At 46.8% G+C, this 19,863-nt stretch overlaps 2 protein-coding genes across 13 annotated transcripts in view; both read left to right on the top strand.

Annotated features, from left to right (window-relative positions):
- Positions 1–3,344, top strand: part of IFT52 (intraflagellar transport 52) — a 38,982-nt gene extending 35,638 nt beyond the window's left edge. For all 6 annotated transcript variants that reach the window (XM_025998761.2, XM_025998764.2, XM_025998766.2 and 3 more), the window contains 2 exons: positions 1,226–1,371; positions 3,076–3,344. In XM_025998761.2, coding sequence (XP_025854546.1) covers positions 1,226–1,371; positions 3,076–3,123 — 194 coding nt within the window. In that variant the 3' untranslated portion in view covers positions 3,124–3,344. The remainder of the gene's footprint in view (positions 1–1,225; positions 1,372–3,075) is intronic.
- A 4,702-nt stretch (positions 3,345–8,046) lies between these two features.
- MYBL2 (MYB proto-oncogene like 2) overlaps positions 8,047–19,863 on the top strand; it is a 41,896-nt gene continuing 30,079 nt past the window's right edge. For 4 of the 7 annotated variants that reach the window (XM_072735793.1, XM_072735791.1, XM_072735790.1 and 1 more), the window contains exons 1-2: positions 12,867–13,033; positions 16,501–16,594. In XM_072735793.1, coding sequence (XP_072591894.1) covers positions 13,014–13,033; positions 16,501–16,594 — 114 coding nt within the window. In that variant the 5' untranslated portion in view covers positions 12,867–13,013. Of the gene's footprint in view, positions 8,655–12,866; positions 13,034–16,500; positions 16,595–19,863 lie in introns of those variants that run through there. The other 3 variants (XM_072735794.1, XM_072735792.1, XM_072735788.1) reach the window with 1 other exon arrangement.

Raw genomic sequence — 19,863 nt, 5'->3', positions numbered from 1 at the left:
GGTCAGATGCTTTGATCCAACATATGTTTCTAGCAATTTATCCTATAGAGATCCTTATAGAAATGTGAAACAAAAAATATAGCTATAGAGATATTAATTGTAGCCCTTCCCCCTGATCATGCTCTCTCTCTCTCTCTCTCACTCACTTTCTATCTCAAATAAATAAAATCTTTTTTTTTTTTAAGATTTTATTTATTTATTCATGAGGGACACAGAGACAGAGAGGCAGAGACTTAGGCAGAGGGAGAAGCAGGCTCCATGCAGGGAGCCCAATCTGGGACTCCATCCCGGCACTCCAGGATTACGCCCTCGGCCGAAGGCAGTACTAAGCCACTGAGCCACCCAGGCATCTCTCAAATAAATAAAATCTTAAAAAAAAAATAAATAAGAAATAAATGAAATACAGTGTTAATAAATAAATCAAATATATCTGTTATAAGAAAGATACAGAGCATAAGCTTTGACTTGAGATGTCCATGATGTTAAATGATGAAAGCAATTTACAGAACTATTATAGTTTGATCCCATTGTTTACACATATGTAAATATGTAGGTGCACATGGCAGTAATTACCTTAGGTTGTATTGGTGGGGACAGAGTTAGAGCAGGAGATTTGTAGCTATATGGTTTGAATATTTTAATAAAAACTTACATTTCTATCATAACCTTAAAAAATATACATCAGAAGAGGAAACAAAGAAAAGAATTATAGTCTAGTATAAGAAGGGATGTAATGGCTATCCATCTTTGATATTGGGCTGCTGGGGATGGCTGCACAGAGATACGGTATGGATGGAAGTATGAGTGTTTTTTTTCTTTAATTTCCTTTTCTATAATATTGCTTTAATAAATGCTATTTAATACCCATATGCCCTTCTCCTAATGGTCCTTGCTGCATTCAGAAAAAATGGTAATTTGATTTCCTACTAGTTCTTCCTGTTCTTTGTAATGTAGAAATTCTGGATCTGGGAGTAGGAGAGCCAGAACCAGTCCAGCTTTATTTCAATTACAAGTGTCACATTTTTGTCCTAATTTATAAAAGCAGCACATCAGAGATCTCTTTAGTTTATTATTGTTTAAATCCTGTGGTCACATCACCCTAGGAAAAGGTGAGTGATGTTGAGAGGTATAGGAACCTGACAAAGGCATACCTAAACCACAGTGAGTCTGAACTGGGGGAAGGATGGGAAATAAAGGCTCATCTGATTGCCACCACTGTGCCTAGGTACTGAAGAAGATCTGGAATTCTATGTCAGAAAGTGTGGTGACATTCTTGGAGTAACCAGTAAACTACCAAAAGACCAACAAGATGCCAAACATATTCTTGAGCATATCTTCTTCCAAGTGGTGGAGTTCAAGAAATTGAACCAGGTAGAGTCTAGAAAGCCCACTGAAGTGGGAGCCCTTTCAGTGGTGGTATCTTTCCTAAACTGGACTTCTTAGGTTTTATGCCATCCATTCATTCTGCAAATACTCATTAAGTATCTATTAGGTAAACAAAACAGACAACAATCCCTGCACTTATAGAACTCATGTTCTAGCTGGAGGAACTAGACAGTAGACATAAATATATAAGTAAATCATATAATATATAGTATAAGATGATGGCATTAAAAAGGTAGAGCAGGGATCAAGTGTGCTGAATGTGGCAGTTATTAAATAGGGAGGGTGGTTAGAGTAGGTCCCACTATAAAGTTGACACTGGAGCAAAACCTGAAAGTGTTGAGGGATTTCACCATGCCGATAGTTGGGAGACAAGTGTCCCACACAGAGGGAAGACCTGTGCAAAGACCCTCAGGCTGGGCTTTCCCTGCCTGACATGTTTGAGGCATAACAGTGATGTCAGTGTGGGTAGAGACCTGGGAAAAGTATAGAGAAGCTGGCCACAAGGTCAACACCTTATGTCAGAAATCATCTTTCTGGATTGAGGACCAAGGACTTTAAAATTATGTCTGGTCTTCATTTGGTTTATTCAACCAGTTGGTAAATGGGCATTTATATACTACTGATGGGAGAATAAATTTGTCTCACTTTTCTGGTGATCTGTTTTATAATATTGTTCAAAAGCCCCGAAAATGTAGGTACCTTTGACATAGTAATTCTAATCCTTAGCATTTGTCTTAATAGTATAATCCTAAATGTGTATAGATTTACCAACCAGGATGCTCAGTGTAGTACTGTTTTATTTTTTTTATTTTTTTTTATTTATTTTATTTATTTTTATTTTTTTAATTTTTTTTTTTAGTACTGTTTTAATAGAAGAAAAATCTTCATCAGTAGGGAACTGGTTAAGTACCTAGGGTGTAGCCATAACATTAAAAATGTTCAGAAGAATGTTTAAGGACTTGGGAAGAAGACATTCAGGATATAGTAAATGGGGTTGCAGGGGCAAAAGTTATAAAACAGTGTAAGGGTCCATTTTTCATATATATGTGTATGTACATTCATACCATATATGCCATTCAGTCATTCCACATACATACATACATGCTTAGGATTTTAGATGCTGAGTGGAAAGGTTAGATACTCTACTGGCAGGGGCTGGCTCTGCTGGATACTCATGGTGCTAGATGTTGAGGGCATTGGAGTGAACAAGATGGATGCAGCCTTTGCTGTCTCTTTCTGAGCCACGTTCTGTAGGGGGGACAGGAATATTATAGGGGAGTTGCAGTGCTCGAGATAAAGTGCCATCAAGGGAACCCAGAAGGGAGTTGATGTAACTGCTGGGGCACTGAAATGTGGGATGGGGCTCAGGTACATTCTCAGTACTTACCTTACTGGCAAGGCAGAGACAGCCCCTCAGTCCAAGGTAAGAAGTCTTCTGCGGTCTTTGCATTGGTGCCTTCAACTGTATTTGCTCCCTACTCCTTGTGGTGGATGGTGGGCAGTAGTCAAAAGCCCTGTCCTTAGAGTGAAAACTTGGATCCTTCAGCTGGATCCAGCCTTCAAGCCAGAGATTACTTATGTGTTCCAATTAATGATGATTCAGAATCTTAATCACAGTGCAAAACACCAGAGTTCACATCTCATGCTTTTTACTGAAATACTAAAATTCTATCTTATTCTCTCATCCAGGAACATGACATTGATACAAGTGAACCAGCATTCCAGAACAATTTCTGAGAATCATGCCTCTTGAAGCATCTTCTGCCTAATTCTCTTTGTAAACTATTTTTGAATTGTTTTTCAAATCCTTACAAAATTGTCTATATACTCTTTACCCCAAGTTATAGGCCTGTGCATCTCCTGTAGTGACTACATAGGTATAACATGTCTAAAAAGATCCTTATGTAAGATATGTTCCATTTTTAAAATTAAATCTGACTGAACCTGTACTTTTATAATTTGAGTCTTGCATTGAAGTCTTTTCTTCAGACTCTAGTTCTGAATTTGAGTCTCCTTTATCAAAGGCATAAATGTCAAGCTTATGAATATTGTTGAGCTTTTGGACTAGCTCAGAAGGATGTAAAACAAACTTAACCCAGTCTGTTTGCCCATGTGCCTAATGAAAAAGGTAAAATAGTAGATCAGTACCTTCCTTACATGGATGACTTACCTCTTCATCTCCCAGCTGTCCACAGGACACAACCATTTGGAGGCTGTCGGCTCTACCCACACTTTGTCACCCTCCTCTGAGCTCCTGAAGCACTGAATTCTGTCATCATTTTGGGTTATAATGTGATCATCTGTCCAAGGACAATGGGAGACTGACTGTACCTGCTTGAATGTGGGGCAGCTGAGGTGGATATGTATAGCAGTCTACTGGATATATTGGGAATCAGCGTTGGGGAACCCTGAAAGCCAGATAGAAGATTGCAGAACTACTGCCAGTGTGTAAGGGATGCAGTGCAGTGGAAACAGCTTAGCTTGTGGGTTCTATAAAGATGGGAACTATGGAAGGAAGGCCATGAGAGGGTGTGATATAACCTCAAGAGGAAGTAATGAGGATGTGAACTAAAGTGCTGTTGTAGGAGAGGTGGCATTTAAAATTTTTTTTTTCAAAATTTATTAGGGAGAGGGAGAGAAAAATTCCTAAGCAGACTTTGAACTGAGCACGAGCCTGACTGGAGCTCACAATCCTGAGATCATGACCTGCTGAAATCAAGTCAGACACCGGAGTCACCCAGGTGCCTGGAAAGGTGGCATTCTGATAGATTTGGTACAATGATTGAGGGTCAGATAGGCAAGATTTTGAGCCTAATATCCTGGGAAGCAATAGAGCTACTGGAAGATGGGGAGTCTGAGGGGCGAGCTGTTTTGGAGCATACAAGGTCCGGTTGAGATGATGGCCATCATACCAGTGGAAATAACCAGTAAATAGAAATTTCTGAGGTTTAGAAGAGAGATCCAGTCTCAAGATCTTAGTTCATATGCAGTTGATAATTGAAGTCATGAGAATAGTCTATCAAGGAATTAATACTTTTATAAATTTAAAAATCGGGGATCCCTGGGTGGCTCAGCGGTTTAGCTCCTGCCTTTGGCCCAGGGTGCGATCCTGGAGTCCTGGGATCGAGTCCCACGTCGGGCTCCCGGCATGGAGCCTGCTTCTCCCTCCTCCTGTGTCTCTGCCTCTCTCTCTCTATGTCTATCATAAATAAATAAATAAATCTTTAAAAAAAAAAAAAGAAATTTAAAAATCTTGGGAAAAAAGGCTCACATCCTGAATTTCAAATGATTTATTCATGTGAAAGCTCTGTTCACAGGCTTCCATTCTCTCACACACTCAAGCCCTATTGTAGGGCTTATTCAAAGTAGCCAAGGCAGGGGATCCCAAGGTGGCTCAGTGGTTTAGCGCCTGCCTTTGGCCCAGGGTGCGATCCTGGAGTCCTGGGATTGAGTCCCGCGTCGCGCTCCCAGCATGGAGCCTGCTTCTCCCTCTGCCTGTGTCTCTGCCTGTGTCTCTGCCTCTCTCTCTCTCTATCATGAATTAAAAAAAAAAAAAAAAAAAAATCAAAGTAGCCAAGCCAGAGCCATCTTGGGGGAAGGGGGAAACCACTTTGTTCAGAGGACAGAATTTGAAGGCCTGCTGAAAGAAGACCAGTTATAGAACAACAGGAGTGTTGTGACAATGTATTTGGAATACATTCCAAAATGTATACTCAACAATTATCTTCCAGCCCATATCCTTTTCTCTTAAACTGTGGGTTTGATGCTCCTGCTCTTGAGAGGTAAGGTCTATGTTCCTTCCCTCTGAATTTGGCACTGTAGTGGAAATGACACTATGTGACGTCTGAAGCTAGTTCATTGAAGGTTATATAGCTTTTGCCTGGTTCTCTTGGGACACTCACCTTTAGAGCCACAAGCCAACAACGCAAGAAGTCTGAGGCCACTTGGACAGACTGTGATAGGCCATGTTTAGGTGTTCTGGCCAACAGCTAGAGGTCCCAACTTATACAAGCATCACCTGCTAAACATGTGAATGAAGACGCTTCCAAATGCTTCTTGTCCCCAGCAAGTCACTCCTAGCCTTTAAGTTGTCCCAGCTGAGGCCCCAGACATCATGGAGCAGTTAAGCTGTCCCTGCACCTTTCTTAATCCCTGACCCACAGAATGCACAAACATAATGAATTTTAAGCCACTAATTTGGAAGAGTTATGCAGCAGTAGATGACTAAAACACATACCTGCAATTTTAGAAAGAACCTTTTTTTTTTTTTTTTTTTTTTAAAGATATCTTTATTTATTCATGAGAGACAGCAAGAGAAGCAGAGACATAGGCTGAGGGAGAATCCGGCTCCCTGCAAGGAGCCTGATGTGGGACTTGATGCCAGGACCCCGGGATCATGCCCTGGGCCAAAGGCAGACACTCAACTGCTGAGGCACCCAGGCGACCCTAAAAAGAACTTTTTGGATCTGAATCTAATCCAACTTCATTTCCCGAAAGGGACAGAGGCCCAGAGAGACCTAGGAGCAGAGGAATACTGACAGCCTACCTACTAACCTGGAGCTATTCCCATTAAACTGACGGGAGAAAGTGCTTTGAAAGGGGGCAAAGCCTGTCATGCCATGGATCATGTGGCTTTTTCCCTTTATCTATGGATGACTTATGGCAAGGATGCAGGTTTTTCCCCGATTTCTTATGGAAAATTTGAAACGTTAAAAAAATTAACATATTACCATACATGCTTTATATGTGTGTATAGTTTACTGAATACTTCAGTGTTAAATTTCAGACATTACATACTTTCTTATATACCTTATCATACCATTATATTATAGAACTATAATATAGCATTATTCCACCTTATTCATAATATAAGATAATGCTTATTCAGACGTTCCCTAATTGTCCCCAAAATGTGTTTTATAGATGTTTTTTCAAGTCAGAAGCCAGTGATAGTTCTCACATTGGACTTGTCTTTTTTTCAGGCTCTTTTAAATTTTTTAAAGATTTTATTTAAAAAAAAATAAAGATTTTATTTATTCATGAAAGACACACACACACACAGAGGCAGAGACACAGGCAGAGGGAGAAGCAGGCTCCATGCAGGGAGCCTGACGTGGGACTCGATCCTGGGACTCCAGGATCACGCCCTGGGCTGAAGGCAGGTGCTAAACCCCTGAGCCATGCAGGGATCCCTTTTTTTTTTTTTTTTTAAGGTGATTTTTTTTTTTAAATTTTTATTTATTTATGATAGTCACAGAGAGAGAGAGAAAGAGGCAGAGACACAGGCAGAGGGAGAAGCAGGCTCCATGCACCGGGAGCCCGACGTGGGATTCGATCCCGGGTCTCCAGGATCGCGCCCTGGGCCAAAGGCAGGCGCCAAACCGCTGCGCCGCTCAGGGATCCCGATCCCTTTTTTTAGTCTCTTTAAATCCCAGTCTCCCTGTGTTTTTTCCTTTCTTCTTCTTTTTTTTTTAATGACTTTTTTTTGACAACTAAATTAGGTGTCCCACATTCTGGATATTTTGATGATTTTATTATGGTGTCTATTATCCCATTATCTTCTTTCCTTCAAATGCAAAGTTAGGCTTAAAAGCTTGATTAGCTTTGAATTAGACATTTTTGGCAAGAATATCTTCTAGCTGATGCTGTGTATGTTAGACTGGTCCTCTATTAATGCAATTAAGTTCAATAGACCGGTTAAGGTAGTGAGCAGGGGTGTTTTTAAATTCAAACATGAAAAGTTAACAGACTTGAACAAGTATTTCAACTTCACTCTTAAAACACACACAGACACAAACACTCAGAAAGTGATGGTTATCAGTCCTTGCTGGTAACAGCGTAAAAACAACTGCTGGAGGTTTTATTTGTTGAACTCCAATAGGTCTCTGATCAGAGAAACAGGAGTGTCCACGCGAAGGGGAGACAGTGTTGTTGGGAACGAGGGTCTCTGCTCTCCCCAAGACCAAGAAGGAGAATTTGTGGTTCTTATGATTCACACATCTACGATGTGGCTTTTGCTAAACCATTTGTTTATAAAACCAAATATGAGAGGTTTTACTCAAACTCCGTGCCCCAATGAAATTTTAAAAATTAAGTAGAAACCCAAGTAGTGCCTAGGCACGGAACCGAGGGATGTTGAAAAGAATCCGCCCTCTTTGGCCACTCAGTTCCCCTTTCTAAGACCGATGTTACCAATTTCTCCCCCAGGCTTCCACAGAAAGTATCTTCAAAAAGAGTAACAAATCTTGCTAATACCAGGTTTTGCCACGCAGCCCACCGCCTTTATCTATCCTGGCGCCCTGCTCCCGCAGCTCACGAGGTAATCGGGGAGAGAAAGGAACTTGTTGGAGTCGCAAATGGTTACAAGCCGCGCGAAGGGATCCCGCAGCGTCGGGGGCCTGACGGCGTCGCCGCCGTCCTCGGGGAGTCAGGCCGCCGGGCCGGGCCGACCCCCACCTGGCCTGCTCCCTCTCCGGCCCTGGCCTCTCCCTTCACCCGTCCTCCGCACGACCCGAAACGGCAGGCGTCGGGGGAAGCCTCCCGGCGACGACACCCCCGACTGCGCGGCGCCGGCGGGACCGCGCGCGACGTACGAGCGCGGGGCAAGGCAGCCGGGCTCCAGGCCTCCGAGCGCAGGCGCCCCTGGTGACGTCAGGCGGCGCGACTCCCGCCATGCTCCGCGCGGCGCGGGGGACGGGGCGCTCGCCGGGTGGTCCGTCGGCCTCGCTCTCCCGGCGGCCCGGACTGCCCCGAGGGCTCCTGAGGCCGGCCGCGGCCCTCGCTCCGGTTCACAGCGGCGGCCACGGACTGCCAGCTGCACTCCAAAGCCTGACCTTTCCTCCGTCTTCACAGAAGAGGGTGGTAATGGCGCCGCACGCCCTGCGCGGCCGCGGGGCCTGGCCGGGCTGGGGAGGTGGTTTCCACCGCCGCGGGACAAGGTTTCGGCGTCCCTGCGAGTCGTCCCCGGCTCGGTTCCCGGACAAGTGGTCGCACCGCCAAAGGAGGCTAAGCTCGTGAAAGCTGATGCCCTGAAGGCCCGGGGCGGAGGTCAGGGTGTGGACTGGACGCGGCGCAGGCGAAGCAGCCCAGGCCTCTGGCGCTCATCCCCGAGGCTCCTCCCCTTACAGGAACGCTGGAAACTTGCTTTAGGTGGTTCCTAACCGTACGGGAGAGCTTGGTCCTGGTCTCGGGGAGTCGAAGCGTGAATGTCGTGCACGCAGGAGACTGTAAAGCGGTATTTATTAAGCAAAGATGCAGAGAAAGCTCAGGTGAGAGGGGCCCCGACAGGGTTGCCACTGAGGGCTTGTAGGGTTGGTCTTTTATTGAAAGCCCGCCAGGGAGCCCAGATCCTTTAAAAAAAAAATTAATTAATTTAAAAAGATATTTTGTTTTATTTATTCATGAGACACGGAGAGAGAGGCAGAGGCATAGGCCGAGGGAGAAGCCCGCCCCACGCAGGGAGCCTGACGCGGGACTCCATCCCAGGACCCCGGGATCACGCCCTGGGCTGAAGGCAGGAGCTACACCTCTGAGCCACCCGGGCTCCCCCAAATCCTTTCAATATTAATCTATTGATACCATCATTAAGTAAGGACCCGTGATAACATCTTTAATGGGCTTACTTCCTTTCTCGGGTCCAGTGATTCCTTGTTAGTCACAAGGAACTGTTTGTTAAAACAAGACCCCACCTCTGGCACCTGGGACCGGATGGTCTGGTTTATTTATCTCTGGTTTACTTTCATCTCCACATTTTCGGGATTTTTGTGAGCCTAGTTCCATGGCCCCCTGCCTAGCCTCATTTGTCCCTAACTCCCTAAGAGACCGAATTCTGGACCCATGTAGTTGCATAAAGGAGGACACAGCAGGGGCTGGCATGATCTGGACAAACCCAGGCAGATCATGTTTAGTTGGTTCCCCTCTTTTCTGGTCAGTAACCCCATACCCCTCCCTGTGATCAAAGAGGGACCTTTAGAATATTACAAATAGAACATTATCATTCATTCCCCCATAATTCCTCTTGTCCCTTTGTAATCCTTTCTCTGCAACCCATTTTTTGCTTTAATTGGTTCTGTTATGCAATTTCTACAGTTGTATGTAAATGACATCATATGGTATCTACTCGGACATAATTATTTTGGGATCCATATTGTATCAGCAATTGCTTTTTATTGTTTGGTAGTATTCCACTGTATGGATATATTTATTTTATAATTATCATTTGTTTATTCGGTCATCTGTTGATGGACATTTGGGTTGTTTCCATTTTGGGCCTATTACAAATAAAATTATGAAAAACTCGTGTGAACACATGTGCTCATTTTTCTTGGCTCCGTGTGACTGGATGGTTTTGATTTTCATTTCCCTGATGACATGGTATTGAGCATCTTTTTGTGTTGCCCCTGGATATATTTTGGAGGTAGAGTTTTGAGGGTACAGCTGATACTATTTGCAGAAAGATCAGGTAAGTGATGTGAGAGAAGACTCAAAAATGACTGCAACTCTGCAACTCTGGCCAATCCCTGAGGACTTAATATTTCTTCTTCCTAGCATGCACTGGCTGTTCCCTCTGCCTGAAGTGTTATTCCCCTTATTGGCTACCTTGCAAATTCCCAAATCACCAAAGTCTGAATAACCTTTATGGTGGGCATCCACAGTGTGCAGTTTGTCTTTACCTTTATAGATTTAATTTTCTGTTCACTCATTTCCCTGTTAGCTGATGAGCTTTTGGAGAGTTTTTGTCCATGCAACTCCTCTACCTATCAAGTAGTTCATGTGGAGAAGGGTGGAGGTTTCCTTCTGGGGTTGTGTTTCATAGCCTCGGGGACAAGAAGACAGCAGTCGTCACTGCCTTAAGGCAGGCCTGCTCAGGCCACCCAATTAAACTCTTTAAATATCCTGCTGGCTGTTGAGCTGGCCCCGGATTAGGACACCCAAGGTCATTCTCTTCCTTTGTGTCCCTTACAAATTTTAAGTCCTCCCAGTAGGATGACTTAAGGCTGGGGCACTGGGTAGTCTAGAATAACAAGGATGGGGTCTTTATTCTTTTCAAAGTAGTTTCCTCTTAAGACAGGGGCCCCTTGTCCCTGCCTTTCTTCTGAGTAGCCTTCATTATTAACGTAACACAACTAAAACTAAAGTAGTACTTCTATGGGCTAGGAATTATTCTCAATGGTTTACACATTTATTTAATCGTACAACCACCCTAGTAGGTGGGTGTAGTGATTAAGAGCATAGGCTCTCGGACGCCTGGGTGGCTCAGTTGGTTAAGCTCTGCCTTTGGCTCAGGTCATGATCCCAGGATTCTGGGATGGAGCCCTGTCAGCAACTCTGCTCAGTGGGGAGTCTGCTTCTCTCTCTGCCCCTCTCCCTCTGCTATTCGCTCCCTGCTTGTGCTCACTTCCTCTCTCTCTTAAAATAAATATAAAATCTCTAAAAAATACAGACTAGGGGTGCCTGCCTGGGTGGCTCGGTGGTTGAGCATCTGCCTTTGGCTCCAGTGGTAATCCTGGGGTCCTGGGATTGAGTCCCACATTGGGCTCCCCAGAGGGAGCCTGCTTCTCCCTCTGCCTATGTCAATGCCTCTCTCTCTGTCTCTCGTGAATAAATAAATAAGTTTAAAAAACCTAAAAGGTATAGACTCAAACTAGATAGCCTAGGCTCAGGTTTGAATCCCTGCTTTGCCATTTGCCTGGAGTAGTATGGGGAAGGGGAAGGGAGAGAGCTGGTCTCTCATTATCACCATTCGCCAAAAGAGGATTATACTAATAGTACCTCACAGTGTTGTGATGAGGAGTAAATGAATTAAAATGATTTTATAAAGCCTACAGAGGGCAGCCCTGGTGGCGCAGCAGTTTAGCACCAACTGCAGCCTGGGGTGTGATCCTGGAAATCTGGGATCGAGTCCTGCATCTGGTTTCCTGCATGGAGCCTGCTTCTCCCTCTGCCTGTGTCTCTGCCTCTCTCTCTCTCTCTCTCTGTGTCTCAATAAATAAATAAAATCTTAAAAAAAAAAAAAAAAAGCCTACAGAATAGTGGCTGGCGCATAATAAAAGCAAAGTTTTTGATAAATCATCTTCTAGTTTTTACCTATGAGAAGACAGGCATAGAGAGGTAATTTACCTAAGATCACACAACTAGTAAATGATGGGGCTGGGAATCATAACCCCAGGAAGTCAGGCTTCAGAGCCTGCACTCTTAAATATCATGCTCTAGCAATGAAGAAGGGATGTCCACATGAATTACTTTATGAAGGAAGTGGGTGGGGGGAAGACCTGAATTAACTGATGTGGAAGTTTCTGGCAGTTAAGATGTCAGTGTTCCTTTTGCTGTGGTAAATGGAAATTTGCAGCAAACGGCTAGTCTGTCCCCAGGTGATCAGGAAGGTGGCCGCCTCCTCAGATTTCAGGAAGGGGTATCTAAGATCCAAGCAGGGACTAAGAGGCTGGGATTCAACCACACTTCCCCAGGCACCTGTCTGGCAGTTCATTTACTTTCCTTTCAGCAGTCCTCCCTAGGGGGGCCTCCTGTGACATGACTCTTGGGAGGTACTTGGCAAATGGAAACTTAAAATGGAAAATCCTTGCTAGGCCTCTAGGAGTTTAAACACGTGGACCTCAGCGTGCCCATAGTTCAGAGAGGAAAACAGCAGTCCAGGAGCAGCAGATCAGCAGGTTGAGCAAATCAAGTCGTGGCCAGGGAGATTGGAATTCGGTGGGAGCGGTTGGGAAGCTTTCCGGGCCAGGTAATGGCCCACGCAAAGACAAGGAGACTAGGGGCGGGGGGGTGGGGGGTGGTGGTGGTGGTGGTGGTGGTGGTGGATCTGCTGAATCCTATAAACCTGATTATGGAGTATTTTACCCTGAGGGAGAAAAAGGTTTTAAGTTCTGGAGAGGAAAGACCGATTTGCATTTTAGGAAGCTCACTGGGGCTGCCTGCCGGGGGTTGAGCCGTAGAATTCGAGTCCGGAGAGGAAGCAGGGAGACACAGCTCTGGTCTATAGGGTAGGGGCCCAGTTTAGGGTGTGGGCTGTAGGGACGGAGGAGCGGCTTGGAGCGGCGTGGGGGCTTTTGCATGCACAGGCGGTTTCCCCGGCCTGAGTCTCCCGTCCCTGTATCTCACTCTTTCCTCCGTCTTTGCTGGGTGGGCAACTCCTGGGCCGCCCGGACCCACACTTGGCTGGCCTGGGTCGGGCTCAGTCAAATGGCGGGCGGCTCAACTCGGTAAGTCCCCGAACCAGTCGCAGCCACCGCGGACCCGCCCGGCTTCAGGATTCCGGGCCACCGCCGCTCCCGCCGGTCCCCAGGCCCCGCCCCCAGCCCGCAGGCCCCGCCCCCAGCCCGCAGGCCCCGCCCCCGCCCGCAGGCCCCGCCCCCGCGCACGTCCGCCCGCCCGCGCGCCAGGCCCGGGCGGCGCCGTCGCGCTTGGCGGGAGATAGAAAAGTGCTTCTGTGCGCGCCGGCGGCCGCCAAGTGCCTGCGAGCAGCGGCGGGATCTGTGGCTACGCTGACGCCTCCCGGCGCGGCCCCGGGGCCCGGAGCGGCCCGAACAGCTGCACCCTGACCCCGGCCCGGCTCCCGCTCCGGGCTCGGCCGGCGGGCGGGCGAGCGCGGCGCGGCCCGGGCCGGGGGGATGTCTCGGCGGACGCGCGGGTGAGCGGCGCCGGGCGGCCGAGGGCTTCCCCATCCCCCTCCACCCCGACCTCTGCCCCCCCCGCACCCACACCCCGCGTTGCCGCGGCCCCCCGGGCGGGGCGGGCCTTCCGCGGGCTTTGCCGAGTCCGGGGTCGCCCGAGGCAGGGTGCGCGCGCGGAGCCGGGGGGCTCTTGGGGGCCCTCGCTCCGCTCCCCGGGCTTGCTTGGGCCTCGGAGCCGGGGCGGGCGGGTCTCCTGGGACCGGGGCCAAGCCCTGCATGATGTCATTTTGTCTCCCGCCTAATTGCGGGGTGGGGGTGGGACGGCGGTGTCAGCTGCTAGGGCCTTTACCGAGGAGGGAGGCGACCCCTGGAGAGGGAAAGTGATTCTTCCTCCAAGCCGCAGCGAGGGAGAAGCCAAAGCCTGGAGGACTTTTAGGTCACACTTACTTGGGTTCCTTTTTGGCGGTGGGCGTTTCTCCTCAAACATTCCGGGAAGTACAGAGCACCCCAAACCTTCTCCGGCCTGAGGGGGGGAGGAGAGTCTTTTGTGTGCCCCACCCCCACCCCCCACCCCCCACCAGGGTGCCGGGCCCCAGCTTGGTTTAGTTGCAGAGACCTGTCTTCCTGTTCTATCTACATGAGGAGTTGGGGGCTGTTGAAGGTGAGGGGAAGAGAGCCAGAGGCCTATCGAGACTGCCCTGGGGCCGAGGCAGGAACTGCAGTCTCCATTTTACTTACTCTGGAGAGCAAGTGGCAGAGTGGAGCCTGGAACCTGGTCTGTGGGTCCCAGGCCTCTGTCTTACAGCCTGCCTTACCCCTGTGTGCCTGGGGCCTGACCCCTGGGAGGCAGAGGACAAAGGGGGCCTGCCTACCCTGTTCCCTCCCTGGATGGGTGCTGCCCAGGTAACCTAACGCCCCCTTCCCACCGTGTCCCCCTTCCCAGGGGGAGCGTGTAGACTTACACTCTGGCTGCTGGCTTTCCCCACAGTTCCTCTCCGCAAGGAAGCCTCTGATCCCTGGGCAGTGGCCAGGGTGCCTGGCACAGGGTCTGTCTTCCTCAGGCCACCACCATCTCCCAGGGCAGCTCTCATTCCCGGGAGTTTTCTGGTCAGGCACTTAGTGGACCCTGTTCTGATTTTGGTGCAGGAAATGTTATTACAGGGAATGACAAGTCCCAGAGAACCCCCAGATTCTCTGCCACTTTCCTCCTGGGGCTCCGTGGCTCCATGTGAGAGCTGGTCTCTGTGCGCTGGCACCCCACAGCCCTTAGCACCCCACAGCCCTCAGCTCACTTCTCGGCCACTATCTGTAACACTCTCGCGTCTGCACCAGCGCCCCACTTCCCGCTCTGCTTCTGACTCACCCGGCCTGGAGCAGAGCCCAGAACATGGAAGGGCATAGAAAGGGTGTGTTGGACCTCAGGGTAGTTGCCACCACTGACTTGGCCTCTGCTTTCTCAGCTGGGATTACAGGGTGAGGGTTGGAGGTGCAGGTCTGGTGGGTGCCTGGCTTTGCGGACTTGGCAGGTGGCATAACCTCCGTTAGCCTCAGTGTCCACATCTGTTAAAGTGGAGAATGGGGATGCGTGTGAAGTAGATGGTTAGCTCCATGTTGATGATAGCAGTGTATTTTGTATACCGTGTATCTCACAGAATTCTTCCAGCTGAGTTGCTTGTCCCCATTACAGTATTGGAGCACCAGAGTGTTCACACAGACACCGTTTCATCCTTGAAGGAACATTTACTGACCTTCTATTGGAGCTGGGTGCCTGAGAACCAAAGATGGTTTCTATCACAAAGAAGTCTGGGGGCAGGTGATTTTTAAAGCCAGCTTCATGGGCGCCTGGTGGCTCAGTAGGTTAAAGCATCTGCCTTTGGCCCAGGTCATGATCCCAGGATCCTGAGATCAAGCCCTGTGTCCAGCTTCCTGCTCAGTGGAGAGCCTGCTTCTCCCTCTCCCTCTGTCCCCCCCCCCCCCCCCCCCCCAGCTCATGCTCACTCTGGTCTATCTCAAAGAACTAAAGCTAGCTTCTTTCTGTTTATTATAGAGCTTGTACCTCCTACTTTGTGATGGTGGAGGACGGCATGAATGGGATCAGGGATGACAGAAAAAGACTGAATTCTGTCTCCTTCTGTGACCTATATATTGCTGAGTTTAGACACTGTTCATCCCTTCCTTTTCTACTTCTAAAAGATTTACTTTCTTTTTTTTTTAAATTTATTTATTCATGAGAGACAGAGAAAGAGAGGCAGAGACACAGGCAGAGGGAGAAGCAGGCTCCATGCAGGGAGCCCGGAGGTGGGACACGATCCCTAGACTCCAGGACTACACCTGGGGCTGAAGGCAGATGCTAAACCACTGAGCCAGCCAGGGATCCCGAAGATTTACTTTAATTAGCATTTCTTATCAACCTGTAGGCAGCAGCATTGTATGTTTATTTGGTAATTTGAATATTCGGTCATTTCCTGAGCCAACATTTCTTAAGGCCTTTGGGGCAATCCCCCAAAGCCCTGCGGATGTGGAGGTGGAGCTGACCTCTGTCCCTGTTTAGGGGACAAGCACTTGCTGCATTAGGGCCTTTATTCCTAGAGACAGGAGGATTTCCAAGGTGTAGGAGTACAGGAGTGACCAGAGGAAGATGCTAAACTTTGGAGTAGGGGAAAGGAAGAGAGACATGAAAGGAAGTCCTTGTCCTTTTGGAACAAGGCTTGTGCTTTGCCTTGTGCTTGTTTGGAGATGGCTTTTCCCACTTACAGACACCTGACTTAGGAATGTATCTGACGGGTTACCTGAGGCATTCTCAGTACACGGAGTTGGGAGCTTCCTCCTGAGCACCTGACATTCCTGGAGGGGGAGTGTGTGATTTCCATTTTTGTAATCATTAAATAAACCTGATAAATAGGAAGATTTTGGAGGAACTTGAAAAATTGCCTGTTAGAAAGTAGCATCCAGAAGTCAAAGCTGCTTGTATTTTTATTTTTCTCTCCATAAACCATGCCTGTATGTAGGCAAAGATTGGAAAATGGACATAGTTACCGAGGTTATATATTTAAAATGTTATTCCCAGAAAACTAATATTTCTTGGAATCCTGATGCTTGAGGATTGTATATATCATCAGATTTAATCCTTAAAATATCCATAAAACTTAAAAAGTTCTGCTCTTGAAAATATTAAATGGGTGTGTGGTTTTGAATATCATAATATTCTTGGTGAAATCTTAACTTTTTATCTTACAGCTTTGAAATTATTAGGGTGTTTGTGAAAATAAAAGGATTAAAAAAATAAGTATAGCCCGTAACCCTAATTCATTAAAGAATTTAAAAAAGAGGAGGGTGGGCATATCAAAAGTAGAAAATAAAAGGCTGCCTCCCCCAAGCCTTTCCCTAGAGATCACTGGCCACTGCCCACATGCTGTCCAACCATCACGTAGCACTGTGTGAAGACACATGGCCTTGACCCTTACTTAGCTTGCTCTCCCTACAGTGAGGAGCTGGATGAGCTGCACTACCAGGACACAGATTCAGATGTGCCAGAGCAGAGGGACAGCAAGTGCAAGGTCAAATGGACCCACGAGGAGGTGAGTGACACAGAGACATCTTGGGGGAAGGGGGGTTGATGGCAGTTGAGGGGCTTGTCAGAGAACTGAGCCTGGGGTGTGTCTGATGCCCTGATGGGTGTGATGAAGAGGAAGAGCCAGCGAAAGAGGTGGATGGGTCCTCTGTTTTCCCCAATGCCTCAGAGCATTTTCGGGGATACTCCATATTGAGGACTCTTGGAAGTTGGTGTATTCTACATCATGGGCATTAATTGTGCTTCTTGTCCTTTAACTGCTAGGGTGCTTAGCCTAACTTGCCGTCTCCTCTTTACTATTATTATTATTATTTTGTTATATTTATATATAGAGAGAGCGTGTGTGTGGAAGAGGGAGAGGGAGAAAGAATCTCAAACAGGCCTCAGTCCCAATGCCGGGCTCCATCTCAGACTCAGATCATGACCTAAGCTGAAATCGAGAGTTGGTTGCTTAACCGACTGAGCTACTGAGGCGCCCCTTCCCTTCTGTTTATTATAATTAAAAAAAATTAATTGTGTCTTGAGACATCAAGCTCTGAATTTCCTTTATATTGTTTAATCAGCTTCATGGAAGTATAATTTATGTACAGTCAAATGTACCAATTTAAAGTGAACAGTTGGAAGCACCACCTTGATTATCCCAGAAAGTTCCTTGTGGTTCATCTTCCCTGGCTTTGGGCAATTGCTGATGCCTCTTTGTCTTGTCTGTTCTTGAATGTCCTGTAATTGAAATCCTGCCACTGTGCTCTTTTCTATCTGGCTTCTTTAGCTTAATGAAATAGTTGCTTGATTCAGCAATCTGTTCATTTTTACTGCTGAATAGCATTCAGCATGTATATGTATGTTGTACCCATGTATATGGGTATACAACAATATATTTCACTTGGGCATTTGGGCTGGTTTCAGGTTTTTTTTTTTTTTAAGATTTTTAAATTTATTTATTCATTAGAGAGAAAGAGAGGCAGAGACACAGACAGAGGGAGAGGCAGGCTCCACGCAGGGAGCCCTACGCGAGCCCTTCGCGGGACTCGATCCCGGGTCTCCAGGATCACGCCCTGGGGCTGAAGGTGGCGCTAAACCACTGAGCCACCCTGGCTGCCCTGGTTTCAGTTTTTGACTATTGTAGATAGATCTGCTGGGAAGATTCTTGCATAAATCTTTTTTTTTTTTTTTTGAGGATTATATTTTCATTTCTCTAGGGGAGATACTTAATGTATGGTCATGGGGTAGGTGTATGTTTAGTTTTATAGAAAGTACCAGACCTTTTTCTAAATTGTTTGTTCCATTCTAGAGTCCTGCTGGTCTTATCTTTATATTTGGCCTCTTTTTTACCTGGATATGTTACTTTAGGTTTTTTTTTTTTTCTTTTGCTTAGCGTATGGGTTGTAAAACTTTTTAAAATCATGAGTACTAAGCCAGCTTTTCTGTTCATCTCACTGTGGACCAGGAACTGCATTCAGCTCTTGTGGACAAAGAAGAACAAATGAGCTAGGGTACCCACCCCAGAACCACTCTCTGCTTGGGGTGGGGAGAGATTGCCCAGGCCTAAGGACATGCTGTGGTGATTCCCAGTGCTGGCAGGATCAGTGTTCGTGTGTGCTCACCATTTTATCTCTCCTTCCTTGTGCTAAGGCTCACAGCACATAGGAGGCACTGGGTTATTGAAATACCTTTAAGTATTTTGGTTACTGTTATTGTTGCCTGAAGTGGTTAGGGAAAATTGCATGGATAAGAATTTGGAAATCAAGTCAGAGAAGAGTGCAGAATGGTGGGTTGTGTTAGAATAGGAAATGGGTGAGTAGAATAGAATAAGTTGTAGGTAGGGGCACCTGGGTGGCTTAGTAGGTTAAGCGCTGCCTTTGGCTCAAGTCATGATCTCAGGGTCCTGGGATCAAGTTTTGCATCAGGCTCTGGCAGTGGGGAGTCTGCTTCTTCCTCTCCCTCTGCCCCTTCTCCCTGGTTGTGCTTGCATATTCTCTTTTTCTGTGTCAAATAAATTCTTTTTTAAATATTTTTTTCATTTATTTGAGAGAGAGAGCACAAGCAGGGGGTTGATCCCAGGACCCTGAGACCATGACCTGAGCTGAAGGCAGATGCTTAATTGACTGAGCCACCCAGGTGCCCAATAAACAAAATCTTTAAAAAAAAAAAAAAAAAAAAAAAAGGTTGTAGGTAGAGAAAAGCAAATAGAGGGGCCCTTGGTTTGGCTGAAGGGAAAGGTCCTTGAAGGGAAAAAGTAGTTGATGTGGACAAAAAGATTGACTGGGCCAAATCCTGGAAGGCCTAGAATGTCCAGCTCAGTGGTGTAGGCTTGTTCACCTGGCAAAGTAGAGCCATTGAAGGTTTTTAAAGCAGAGGAGTGACCTAAACATTGCTGGGCTTCAGAGGAACTAATCTGCGTGTAGAAGAGATTTAGGGGCAGCCTGGGGCTGAGAGTCTAGTGGTGCCCAGAGAGTGGGGGAGGTTGCTGTACCAGGCAGCTGTGCAGAGATTAGGGCAGGGATGGAGGTGAAAGGTGGAGAAGGCCCTTGGGGTCTGGGAGGAGATGGAGACAATTCTGCAAAGTATTCTTGCCAGTTGTCAGGATGACTGCCAGGTAGGGACATGGGGACGTGGGAGGAGGCAGGTGTTGGGCTGGCCAGGCCGGGTGGCAGAGGAGGGCAGCGTGTCCGGAGCTGGCTCAGCTACAAGGTTTATGGGGGACTTGGTCCAGCTGGTGCTGGCCTGCACTTGAGAGTTCGAATTTCTGTAATGGCTTTTTTTTTTTTCTCCTGTCCAAGTGTGTGTGTGTGTGTGTGTGTGTGTGTGTGTGTGTGTGTGTTAAAAAACAGAGAACATTAAATTTATCATCATAACCACTTTTAAGTGTACAGTTCAGAAGTGTTGAGTGTATTCTCATTGCGATAGATCTTTAGAACTACTTGATCTTGTAAAACTGAATCTCTGTACCCACCAAGGACAAATTCCTCATCACCCTTCCCCCTAGCCCTTGGCAACCATCTTTCTATGTTTTTATGATTTTGCCTACTTTAGATATTTTGTATGACTGAATCATAAAATATTTTTCCTTTTGTTTCTGGTATATCTCACCTATGTCCTTGAGGTTCATCCCTGTCGTATCTTCTAACAGAATTTCTTTTTAAGGCTGAGTAACATTCCATTGTATGGATGTACTATATTTTCTTTATACATATATCTATATAAAATGTAAAAAATCAGTTTGAGGAGTACTTGGCATGCAGTGAACTACAACGACTTACAGTACAATTCAGTGAG

The sequence above is a fragment of the Vulpes vulpes genome, chromosome 14 (genome assembly GCF_048418805.1).
Source record: "Vulpes vulpes isolate BD-2025 chromosome 14, VulVul3, whole genome shotgun sequence".
NCBI classification, from domain to species: domain Eukaryota; kingdom Metazoa; phylum Chordata; class Mammalia; order Carnivora; family Canidae; genus Vulpes; species Vulpes vulpes.
This window is presented reverse-complemented; position numbering and strand designations above follow the sequence as displayed.